The sequence below is a fragment of the Anneissia japonica genome, unplaced genomic scaffold, assembly GCF_011630105.1.
Source record: "Anneissia japonica isolate Jap-2015-1 unplaced genomic scaffold, ASM1163010v1 scaffold1417_len1240632_cov203, whole genome shotgun sequence".
NCBI lineage: Eukaryota > Metazoa > Echinodermata > Crinoidea > Comatulida > Comatulidae > Anneissia > Anneissia japonica.
The window spans coordinates 1-13,608 of record NW_022727891.1 but is presented as its reverse complement, the minus strand read 5'-3'; the positions used below and the strand labels follow the sequence as shown (position 1 = coordinate 13,608).

The 13,608-nt window shown below is 33.2% G+C and overlaps 1 protein-coding gene across 2 annotated transcripts; it reads right to left on the bottom strand.

The window, feature by feature from the left end:
- Nucleotides 1-1,057: 1,057 nt before the first annotated feature.
- On the bottom strand, nucleotides 1,058-13,037 carry LOC117113888 (G-protein coupled receptor moody-like). Of its 2 annotated transcripts, none has more exons than XM_033257367.1 (2): nucleotides 4,341-4,842; nucleotides 1,058-4,203 (listed from the first exon to the last, which is right to left on the bottom strand). In XM_033257367.1, the coding sequence occupies exon 2, from the start codon at nucleotides 4,169-4,171 to the stop codon at nucleotides 2,504-2,506; it is 1,668 nt and encodes a 555-aa protein (XP_033113258.1). In that variant the 5' UTR covers nucleotides 4,172-4,203; nucleotides 4,341-4,842; the 3' UTR covers nucleotides 1,058-2,503. The 2 variants fall into 2 exon arrangements, with proteins under 2 accessions (XP_033113258.1, XP_033113257.1); XM_033257366.1 differs by lacking the exon at nucleotides 4,341-4,842 and adding an exon at nucleotides 12,753-13,037 and having other exon boundaries at nucleotides 1,059-4,203.
- Nucleotides 13,038-13,608: the final 571 nt, after the last annotated feature.

Here is a 13,608-nt window from a genome sequence, read left to right as displayed (position 1 = left end):
TTAGAACTCAAATCACGACAGACCGCTAGATTTTATAAGCCCGAAATAGCAGATAAGTAAATAAGCATTACTATTTCATTACATGGTAAATATAGTAAAATACGTTTGCGAAGTTCTGGGCATGGCCAATAGGCGATATTTATATTGAAACAGTCGGCGCCGAGTAGAGGATTTACGACGGCTGTAGCATCGATGATTCTCATAAACTGGTGTTTGAAGAGCTTATGTCAACTGGAAAAAGAGTAAAGCCTTCTGTCTGTCTGCTGCTTCGCCGACGTTGATACTATCAATGTAATCAAACATCAATTAATGATCGAATTATTTGGTGAAATATTCAATTCAGAATTAATACATTATTCTCTTTGTTCTAAAATTCTAATTTATAAAAGATATATATCGATCAGGTCTGTATGTCATCATCTTATATTAATATAATTTAACCAAACAGCCATGGTTCGTGATACGAATTATTGTTGAATTATACTACTATATTGCAAACCAAAGGCAGGGGTTTATTCAAAGCAATGCCATACTGTATATTCAAAATCAGATTCAGTTGCGATGAAAACTGCGTCATAAAATCTGGTTTATAGAAATAACAAGAAATGTATGAATAGGCCTATAAAAGTTAATGACAAATAATAAAGCTATACTAATACTATATAAGTATGCTATGGTTTTTTGTCATAGGCCTATATATATATATATATATATATATATATATAAATAGAAAATAATGAAACAACTACATCGAATTTAATAGTTTAAATTCATACCATATTTAGAATATAATTTCGTTTATCGGATTAGGCCAGGAGGATACCGTACTAGACTGTATCTGTCTCTTATACACATCTAGATGTGTATAAGAGACAGGTATATATGTATGTATGTATGTATGTATGTATGTATGTATGTATATATAAGAAGAAAAACCCCTCGAGGTTGGGAAATCAAAGCGTTTTCACTGCGCCAAACCGCCTTCGCAAGATCTAACAAGCCTGTTACTTTATCTTCTAGTTTTAATGGCCTTGCAAGCATTTATATTGCAATAAAGTGAATTTAACAGTAGATGTCATTTCATAAGCTGTGCATCCGAAATTTCTCTTTTCCTTTCCACTTTCAATTTCTTATAGTAGACTTCTGGATGATTATTTATACATAATGTGAAATAATATTTCATTTTCTATGCGTGTGAACATGAACAATATCTTTTATTGTTTTATGAAGAAGATAAAGTATATTATTCTACGTAATTAACTAATAATAGCCCAAAACTAGTTATTGAATCAAAGCGACTGAGCCGCTTCGGTTATTATTGCTTTCTGAATTACAATGTTTAATTTTTTAACGTGTTCTTTATTAGTCCATCAAACCATGAGATATACCACGTGAGCACCAATAAAATAACTGATACATACAACAAGAACATGTCTCAATTAACAATCTCTTCGATTATTTAACAAAAGTATAGGCAATTAGTTTTGAACTATAATTTTTCTGTATCAGTAGTATCCCCTTCGAGGAGAGCTTCGCCTAACCCGGTCGAATCGGGGTAATTACATTAAGGTTTTTCGAGGGGACCTGAAGGAGGACACCTCCATAGCCTATCGTTAAAGCAGGGAACAGTTAAAGATATAATAAAGAATCTTGTACCCGCTTTTGTTTGATTGCCATGGATTCTCGGCAGATTCAACACGAAATAAAAGCTGATGGGTACATCAATAAATAATAATAATATTACTCTTCTTTTTTTAGCAATTGTGAAAAAGGCTTGTAATAGTTTATTGAATCCCATCTCCAAGGTGCGTTCAATATAAAAACATTAAAAACACATAGGCCTAAAGCAATTATTGTACATTAACAATTGACAAAAGTTAACGAAACAAATTTGTTACTTAAAAAGCTCAGTACTTAAACTAATTTAAAAAATGTTAAAATATACAAAATTAGTTCTTGCTTACAATATATGGCAATTATTACAAAAATATTGTATAACGATAATAATTTAAACATTTTTTAAATTATAATAAACATGATATACCACTATCTTTGTAATTTTCAATGCTTAGCACCATAAAATATAACCACGAAAGAATAAAATCGACATTAAAAAGTAATGGTGAATACACCTAATGAAGCCCCATCGATTGGGGTGAAAGCTGGTAGTGTAAAGTAAATACTTTTACCAACTGATTGTTTTCATTATAAATACAGTAATAGCTTATCCTATCAATAAATTAATACACGAATGAAAATATATGTTCATAATCGACAATCAATGTCTTCGTTGAAAATACTGGCATAGGCAAAACATTTAGTGACGTCATATGTAGGTATATCCGCACAGCACATACGATTACATTATTTTGATAATTACTCGGATATTAAAAGTAATATACAAATTCAGAAAAGCTGTAAATTCATTTTGGTCATTTACAGTACTTGTCCAAATACTACTATATTATTTACTTTCGCCGCTAAAACGAATTCGGCTATAATACTACGGACATTCCGAGCGAATTTGCATGTTTAAATCAGCGCTTCCGTTTTGGTCGATGGTATCGGAGTTGGTGCCGTCGTTTAGCACAATACCTATCTTACTAAGACTGATCAACTTGAACGTAAGCATCTCAATGAACGCGGCACGAAAGCGTTTATGCATTACGCCGTATACAATGGGGTTCAAACAGCCCGCTACGTACAGCAACAGGGTTGTGGCGATATAAACAGTCCCGCTAATCGTGGTGTCATTTTTATCCAAGAAACGCACAAGCGGATATGGAATGTAGCCAATCCAGATGATGACGAATACAACGGCCATCATTCTATTGAGCTGCAATTCTTCGTCACTTATCGATCTGAAGTGGGGGTTCCGCCGTATCAGTCGTATTCTTCGTATCCTGATAGATCGCGACGATTTTGCCTTTAATCCGCATTGGCTGATGCGTAATCGATTGCTTCTTTCTTGTGCTTGATCACTTTTAGCGGCGTTTTCGTTTACGCTGCGTTTTATGTTTGAAATTTCCGTGAAAGTTACACAATTATTGCCAACATTTGTTGAAATTTGGCACCCCTCTTTACTGACTTGTTTCATTGACGTATCGGCAGTAACGTTGCTATGTAGGTTACCATCGTTACCTGCGTACTGACTCATTGACGTATGAGCACCATCATTCTCACTATTTTGAATGTCGTTATACGGTTTCGTATCACTTATGTCATTATCGTCCAAGATGTCAATTGTTTTTTGACTGGGAATGTACGGATGGTCTTTGGTGGAATGTGCGTCCACCTCGTTTGTCAAACTTTTTTCGACGGTTTCATCATATGTCGAGCAAGCCACTGTTTCGGGAAATGGTGGTGTAGGTCGAATACCCGTTCCATTTGATATTGAGAATGCTGTTTTCGCGTCTTGTGCGTCGCTAGCAACAGAGGGACTATGCTCGTCTGCGGCTCCTTTTTCATTTTGACAATTCTCCACTTTGAAAGTTGGTTCTATTGTTTGTTCTTTCTTTTTATTCTCACTCTTCCGTAAATGCAATGATAATTGCTGTTTCTTTTTCTTAACAAACGTTCTTATTTTAACGTAACATACTACAACGATAACACTGGGCAAAACAAAGCAAACTAAATACAGGAAAGCAGTGATACCTACTTGAGAATTATCGGACAGAGTGACACAACGAAATGCTTTTTGTAAATAAAAAGGGCCGCCAGCGACGATGAAATGGTACGGTATTAAAAATACAGGCAACAGCGTCCACGTTATGAGAAGAGCTAAAAGTACGTTACGTCGGTTCAAAGTATGGGCAGCTGACGTATAATGTACAACGTGGATGAACCTGCTGACGGCTATGCATACCATGTGTAGTAACGATATAAAACAAAACCCTAATATAACGTACTGATTTATCGCACAAATGTGTTCGCTGCTCCAGCCCCGGTTCATAAAAGCACCGGCTCCCGGAGCTGCCCCGCAAGTGATGTACACAATATCCGCGAGACTCATGCTGGCAATGAACGAGTTGGGTAAAGTTCGAAGACGCTTCTTATTAAAAATCGCCAGAATGACCAATATATTTCCTAATAGACCAACGATACAAAATAAAATGATGATAGCTGCGACAGTCGTTGTAAAAGCCCGTGATGGGGGCTCAGTTGTATTCATTGTAGTTCGTCCGTCGTAAGGTCTTCTCTAAGCTGAAGAGGGAGAAATACAAGTTGTTAATTTAAACTATTTAATACATATGTCGAATATGTGTGATGTTGAAGTCGAAGCTTATCGCTTCAGACTGAAAAATGTTCCAAATGACAATTTGGAGCATGTTAATATTTACCTTCGAGAGCCTCTGACTATTTAGCACAGCACAGCAAACTAGCCCGGTCGGTAATGAATGTCCCTAAGTGTTGACTTACTGCTACTTATACTTTAACAACGTAATCAGTTTGATCATAAAATTGCTGATAAAAAAACAACTGATAAACGTTTATAACATAGCAGTTAATACACGTGTACTCCAACATCCCGCAGAACCCCTTATAAAATACAATGGAAGACGTCATTTACACAATATAGGCTAAATGATCGGTCTTCCCCTGTGGTTATATTGTGAATGATGTCTACCGTTTGTAGGAACGTACAATGAAATAAAACAATTTAAGTTGTTCACGCGTTATGCATGTAAGACAGGCCAATCGTAAGATATATAGTATTCATGATTTTTTACCTGAAAGCCCATCCCATTAACTTTAAAAATTCTCTCATTTCTTATCCGTATTTCTTAATCGACACACCGCAGCGCCTTTATTACTATAGAATAGATAAATCAACACATCATTAAATGGCAGATAATGACTATGATGGATAGCGTATGCTTTAATAATTAAACAATATATATTGTTACTTTTTTAATGATTCCATTTTGTATTTAGGACAACAAGTCCACTGCAATATATAATATAGTTTCTCATATCTAACCCTATTGGTTATTTCATGGAAGATTATTATAAATGCCAATTTTGACGTTATTAACTGTACATTCGGCCTTTATAGTAAATTACCGTAGTAATCATTTTGTGTTTTTTGTATGCTTCTAATTTTCTTAACAATAAATTTGCCCTATTTTATTTGAAGGAGTAGTTGTACCGGTATAGTCGGAAATATTTAACTTGAAATATCTTTAACTTTAATTAATTGCTGACGTGTTCCTGCATGTTTCCAACTGTTTTTTTGCTAATATAAAATAGATGAAGGTACGCCTAATTGCGTCAGTCCATCACCTTTTAACACAGCTCTAGGATGGGATAATTGGGTCTTCCAAACTGGTTAGAAGCAAAAAAACTATCACTCTGCTTAGCGGAATTTATTAGATGTAGGAAGCTTGCTATTTGTCACTGACCAAGATATTTACTGTTGATTTGATTGGCATGTGGACATCTTATTATTATTATTATTATACCGCTCTGCATAGCATCGAGTACTATACGTTGCCTGAACTGACAACTTTATATTCATTTATATATATATATATATATATATATATATATATATTATATTACCGTATATTGTATATATATATTATATTACCGTATATTGTATTATATGACTTGATCACGTCACGTAATGATCAGTATTCTTATAACGTGTTTAATTATTACGTTGTCATAACAGCCTCCCTTCGGGCCATCGTTATCATGTCTTCTCTTTTATTCTTCTTTGCCTTCAGGCCAATCTTCCTTTCAATTTTTTGCCATTATTTATTCGTTTTATATTTTTAAAGCACATGAACGTCCTACTCACAATACGTCCTACTCACAATACACTTTCACAAGACGAACATATACACAAAATGCTTGTCTCAATACAATCACCAACCACCAATCAAGAGCTCCACAGTGGAGCCTTCGCTCAATAAATAAAAAAACAATTCCTCTCCTCTTGATATGAATAAATGTGAATTAGAACTTCCGAGTACTTCCATCCTCATCAAGCTGAAATATTCGATGGCGGTTGTAATTTTTATGATTGAATATATTGCCTGTAGCATGGTCTTGTCTTTCAGAATTAAAATTTAAAACTTGATATATTTCTCGCGCGACAATTTCTAATACATGCAGAAGCATATTGTCCATGTATATATATATATATATATATATATATATTATATAATATATATATTATATATTTTTATATATAATATATTGATCTGTATTATTAATGATATAATAGAGATTGAAACAATTATGATACCAACGTATTATTAACATTATTACTATTGAAGGGAGTTAGCCGTTAACACTGTTGAATAAATATAATATAAATCATCAAAGGTACATATACAGGGTAGCCTGCGATGTTCCATCATGTCCTTATTTAAACACTGTATATGTACCTTTGATGATTTATATTATTATTATTATTATTATTATTGTTATCATTAAATACTATTATCATTACAATATTGTTATGGTATTAATTTTGTTTCTATTATTATTATTATTATTATTATTATTATTAATATTTTAAGGTCTTGTTTTTCCTCAATTTAGAACGTTATAATTGTTAAATTTTTTGATAGTTATGTAAAGTTATTACTATATTGAATTGTCTCAATTGTTATGGTAAAAATGATATCTGTTATCCGTCGTTAAGCTTCAAATCGTATCTTTAGATGATTGATAATACTTGCAATGAATTGATTTACGACTAGATTACTATAGGCAATCAAGTGTCAGCGTACTTAATCGAATGTCAGCTTTAAATTATATTAATATTCATTCATCCACCCAGCCATGCATTCACTTATTCGATCGCCTTTCAATCCATTCATCCATTCATCCACTTGTCAATTCATCCATCCGTTCATTCATCCATTTATTTAGTTTTGTTTGTTTGTTCGTTCGTTCCTTGGTTTATTCATTTGTTCATTCATTCATTCAATATATCATTCATTCATTTATACATTCATCATGATCATCCATCTATCCATTCACTCTTCCATCCTCCCATTCTTCCATCCATCCATCTCATCCATCCTACCAGGGCTGAAGGAAATTGTTTGACTATTATTTTTTTCACGCTTGAATTGAACCAAAAAGGGTGAAACTTTAAGCACCCTCTATCTTGTCGTAGCTTAATTTGTTGGGGTAAGTAATTATTTTAGGGTAGGTAATTTATTTTATAGCAACACGAAAACATAGCTACATTAGATGGATTTTTTTGAAAGTGTATCATTTTTAAACGCAAGTATTTCACACTCCTGAAGAGGAGAGGTGTGCGATGGTGTGGGAGTGCAACCGCTCACCTCAAGTGACCCGGAAGCATATCAGCTGACATCCTCAATAATATGGAACAATGTTCATGACTGACATGTTGCGACCAAGTTCGAAATTTATTTATTTCGAAAAACTTCAGTGCATGGTATCTATGGTTTGATAGAACACACAGAAAACCGACATTTAATGAGTTTGAGGACCGCTGACGCATGTTGTATGAACCTTAATGAGTTCCAGGTATCTTCTTTGATTGTTGAGCCACACCTGGTAGGCTAGTAGTAGACTCAACATTTTATATTTTTTAAAGATATGCAGACCAAATTGAAAATATAATCTTCAACCAGGAGGAGAGGTGTGCGATGGTGTGGGAGTGCAACCGCTCACCTCAAGTGACCCGGAAGCATATCAGCTGACATCCTCAATAATATGGAACAATGTTCATGACTGACATGTTGCGACCAAGTTCGAAATTTATATATTTCGAAAAACTTCAGTGCATGGTATCTATGGTTTGATAGATGGTATCTATGGTTTGATAGAACACACAGAAAACCGACATTTAATGAGTTTGAGGACCGCTGACGCATGTTGTATGAACCTTAATGAGTTCCAGGTATCTTCTTTGATTGTTGAGTCACACCTGGTAGGCTAGTAGTAGACTCAACATTTTATATTTCTTAAAGATATGCAGACCAAATTGAAAATATAATCTTCAACCAGACCAGACCAGGACTAAACATTTTTAATAACGACGATAAGCGTAATTCATTAAAATTTAAGATTCAATGGCGATTTACGAAACGTGATAAGCTTGTACCTTTTGATTTCTGATAATTACTGCTCTACGTTTATAACAAAAAAATAAGAACAAAAAAAAAAAAAAAAAGACAACAATAGGCCTAATGGGTTTTTTTTTTTTTTTTTTTTTTTTTTTTGCATTATCATACGATGTATTATGTGAATAATTGAATTGAATTGCTATTGTAAATAGAATTTATCTTACATATTTCGCTATTAAACTTTCGGAAAAAAACGTCAAAGAGTTCGAAATTTCTTTTCTATTCTTCCTTTTTGCTTTCTTAAACTAAAATTCTGTAGTATAATAAACTATAATTAAACTATTACCTACAGTGATACAATAAAAACGACTGGAAAGAACGGAATCCAGCAAACCCTATACTGTTTCGATCATCGTCATCATCGTACGAGTACGATAAAAAAACAAGTGTTTCTTAATAGAGTAGGGGTGTCCCCTGAATAAGGCTATCCATAGTGTTAAAAGATAAAATTTCCCCCAAATCGCGGCCAAGAAATGGTGTCCCCTTACCCTTCTTTTAATAAGGGTGTCTTTAAGGAGAGTTCAATTGTAGTCCTGTTATTCATAAGAAATGTATTAAATATAAATTATTATTACTTAAATCCAACGTAATTGACAAAAAAACAGGGTCTGAAACCAGAACATGTCCCCAGACAACTAAAGTTTACTACCCGATCTTTTTTATGATCTTAAAAAAAAAATAAGTACACGCCTCCCCCATGTATGCTTATAATGTAACTGACACGGTTAAGAGGCAATGTACAATTACCGAATGTGGTGGTATTGTGCGTACAGTTATAGCAACGTATGTATGTTAAACTATCACGCAACATGAGATGTCACTCGTATGGCAAGTCGTTTTATCATCATACGAATACCTCCGAATTGCGTTTAAGTTGAATATTGATTGAAACTTGAATTACTTTATGTTGAGATTGTGCTTGAGGCCTAAGTGGAATGTTGAATTTAGAGCAATCAAATCATATAATGTTACCACGATGTTCTAGCTAGATTGCAAGGTCTTCAATCTATACTACGAAAATAACGTTTTGTGTTTTTCTCTGTCCACCAAATTATCTCCGAAAGGTATTTCAAGTACAATTATGATTTTCACACATGTTGTAGCTACCACCAACCGGACCAGCATCCGCTACATTAGGACTCGAATTTGTTATCCTACATGTGGTTTTTTGTTTGTTTGTTTGTTTGTTGTTTTTTGGCAAAATTAGCACATTTTCTTGCTGATTACTTCCAAATTGTAAAAAAAAAAAAAAAAAAATGAATAAAATAATTCTTCTGTCACAAATAACATGGTACATAGGCCTATGCATTGGCATAAGGTAGGGTATTTATGGTATTTAGGGTGAAAGGCCATTAAATGGTTATTTTTAACATATCCAGTATTTTGCGCCCAAGCTGCTATTGTCTTATCTGAAAAATATATATCTTCTCTTATTTAAAAAATCTATTCTTTATAATGGACCTAAACTTTGGAATTCCTTAGATTTGATATCTAATTTACAGTATATATGATTTTTTTTTTCTACTTTTGTAATATTAGTTAAGTTTGAATTTATATTACTTTTTATGTTGTGTGTGGAAAGACTAATAAAACAAACAAACAAGTAACCCTCATAAGGAGAGAAGAACCCTTATAAGGAGAAGAAGAGTACGGTACTGTATTTGCGGCTAGGTTTTTAATGTCTGTACCACCTTATTGTAATAATCAAGTATTATCTTTCTTGATGATTGAATGCCAGATTGAAAGCGGCTGTGGGTAGGTCTTAATATTCCATGCTTGCTCCAACATTAAACGTAGTCGGAGTAGCCATAGGTCGATGCACGCTCTTATCATGCTCTTATTAAGTCTCTAGCTTGGTTTAAATGTATAGGTTTATATCCAAGCATGCCACAAAATTGTGTTGTCTTTAAGTAGTTAACTATAACGATATCGTGTTATTTTTTTTTTCCTTTAAGTTTGTGTTTTTATTGAATTGTTTTTAAAATAATTATAGGCTTTTCTATATTTTAAAGATCAATTAATATTTTAATGCCTTTCTAAAATTCTAGGCTTATGCTCTTAACAATAAGAATATAAATAACGGAATATTGATAATGAAATAATAATAATAGGCCTAGGCCTAATGTTGGAATAAAGAGTATAAATTAGAATTAGAGATAAATCGAAATCAAAACCCATTTAAATATGTTGTTATGATAATGACAATACATGTACTAGACTAATATACTAATAATCTTAACAATAATATTATTGTAATAATAATGTGGACGGCATTGTTCATCGTATGATTGGCACAGTGTGAATGCTTCTACCGGTACCCTAGGCCTGCACCTACGCTTTATATGGATGAATAATAATACTTTAATATCCACCAGACATGCTACTACAAGGTTCTACAGTTTGTTTATCTTTGTTTTTTTTTTATTGGAATATTTCGAATTGCACGAATTAGTGTGTTCGAATCTGCCAGTACAACGACAGTAGTTGGACATTTGTCTAGTGCTATGGAAGTATTTGAAAGGAGGAAGGGCTGTGAAACAGATAATATAAATATTGGAATGAATGTTTACTTATTCGCTGTTAGTAGACCTACATTAGCTACGAGAATAACCATAATAGAAACATAATTTGTAACTAGGCCTATATACCGGTACTGTAAATTGTATTTCTGCCTACGTTTATAATAATTCTATATACATTTTTTAAGAACCAGAACAAGTTTTCCCATGCTGAGTTTCTTATTTTTTTGCAGATTTCAGGCTCAAAATGTTTTTATATTGTTCAATTATTTTACACACTTATTATTACATATCAGTATATTACTGTACTGTTCATAGAGGGTACACCTGCTGCACATTATGACGTACAGAATATGATTTGTTAGTTTTTTTTTTTTCAATAGAAACCTCAATTTAGTTCAGCTTCAATTTGTTCTTACTTTGTTGTTATTTTTTAAGCATTCTAACTTTGGCCTAATGCCACTTGGCCTAAAATAGCTCAGTTGGTAGAGTACGGTATCCGAACGATAATTGGAAAGTCGAATACGTTTTTCTTCAAAATTAATGATCATCATTATAATATATATATATATATATATATATATATATATATAATATATGTATAAAATATATATAGGCCTATATACAGTATCATATATACATATAATATATATATATTATATATATATATATAATATATATATATATAGGCCTATATTATGTACAACATCAAGGGAGCGTGCACACCGAAGATATTCCACTGTAATTTAAAAAGCTTGCTCTCTAACTCAATAATATTTATATTTAAATGTTAATTTTCAGGGTAAATTTCTTACATACTTTCTTTTCTTATAAACAATTCTGAGATTACTCAGTCACAATTTCACAGTCCTTTGCCTTAACATGGCCTTGTTACAGAATTGGTTCATTGCCGTTTGTAATAGGTCTATATATATTTATTTGATGCTTATTTACGTGATGTTAATTACAAATTGGTACATGCATCCTGTATTTATGATCGTCAAGGTTGATAACAAATTACGGTATACAGGCATAAATGAATTGATGAAGTGTCAAGGTATGGTAGCCAGAGGCCTGCAAAACACCTACATTTCATTCATTTTTTAACAGTTTTTTAATCGAATCGATTGGCTGTGTTGTTGCCTTTCTAAACTCTTCTAAATGCTACCTAAATTAATGCTAAGCGTCATTTCTATTACCAGACATTGTACAGTATTTATATTGAAAAAAAACAAAAAAAAAACGATCTTAGCATGTAATTTGGAGGTATTATGCAACATAATTAATAATCAACGAATCTATGCAGAAATAACCAGGACATTGAATATTATTATTTGGTTTCTGGCAATTGATTGATTTAGGTTCAAATTTTGGAATCAGAGTAAGTAGTTTTCTTAACTCGTATATTTATGTCTAAGACAACAACTATGCTGTAACGAATACAGGCATTTAAATTCATTGATTGGATGCAGAGAACGGTGTTGAATATTTTTGGTGGAACAGTGAAGACATGGAGGCTCCACTTACATTTTGCCGGGCCCCGAAGGATCACAATCGTACTGCAATTATGTAGGCCCAGAAAGACACAGGCCAAAATATACACAGACGGATACACATTGTGATAACCAAACAGGATAAATACAAGTCTCCCTCTAATTCAATACCCCTTCAATTAAAGACCACCACCAATTAAACAGCACGTTTTTTAAGTTATTATGTCGTTAGCCTGTGTTCTTTACATATCAATTTAAATTTAAATTTAATATGATTAAACAATAAAAAAGGATGATTTCACCTAGTATTAATTAATTATCCCGTTTTAATATTAAGTCTACATAATTCATGATTGTACAATTAAGCCTAGTTAAATATTTATGTTACGAGGATAGTAATAGCTTGGTAATAGCAGAAACATATGGTTTAAATGGTTTGCTTTAGTTCTCTTTAATTCATTATTGTTCTGTAATTTTAATCGGAAAATAATGATTCACACATTCATCCATGCATCCATATCCATCCATCCATTCGTTCATTAATTCTTTCGTATAGTTAATTAAGAAATAAATGGCTACTAAACATCCAAGTGCAAACTTAAAAAAATCATCTGTCAACTTACGATATGTTACAAGCTCCAAAACACAAAATCAGTGGTAATACTGGACCGTTGTTTGCGGCAAGACGTGTAAGCGTTTTGTTGCGACCGTTCCATCAAATTGATCGCGTTGTAATAAGTGAATGTTGCTAGGATACTAACGGTTCTGACAGTTATTCATTCAGCCAGTGTTTATGGCCGGTGATCAGTCTGTCGTTTGAAGGGGCCAACGGATCACAAGAACGTTTTAAACTACAGTATCCTTTTTGTTTACGATATTCAGGTCATCTCATCTCAAAATCAGGGTCACGTAATTGCGAATAGAGAGTCTGTGAGTGATGATGCGACAATTAATCATAAACATCAGAGAGTTTAAACAAAGAATGTGGTGGTAGAAATAACTTCCTTCCGCTTGAACAAAAAATGATGCCACCAAAGTACATACATAATTTTTAGTCAATTGTTAGTTATGACTGCTCCCTGGTAGAAGGTATTGTAGTTCTGGCTTAGTGCAGTAGTCAGTTAAGTATAATAATTTAAATAATAATATAATAAATGTAAGAGTTTGGAAAGCAGTGGTGGCCGCACGGGAGAATTTGTCACCCCAGAAAAATTCCTTTCCCTCAGTCTCACCCCCCTCCCCCTCCACAAAAAAAAAGAAAAACCACAGGGGAGAAAAAAAATGTGTATTTTTTACATATTAGTGAACTATCTACCTATAAAATCGATTAAATAAGCCTCTCAAACCCCTAAATTGCAATATTTTTCGCCCCATGGACTACTTTCGAGACATTTTGAACGACGCCCGACCGCACCCACCCCAGAATATTGCCGGCCCTAAAATTTTACCTTTCACATTCACTCCTCACACCCCCCCCCC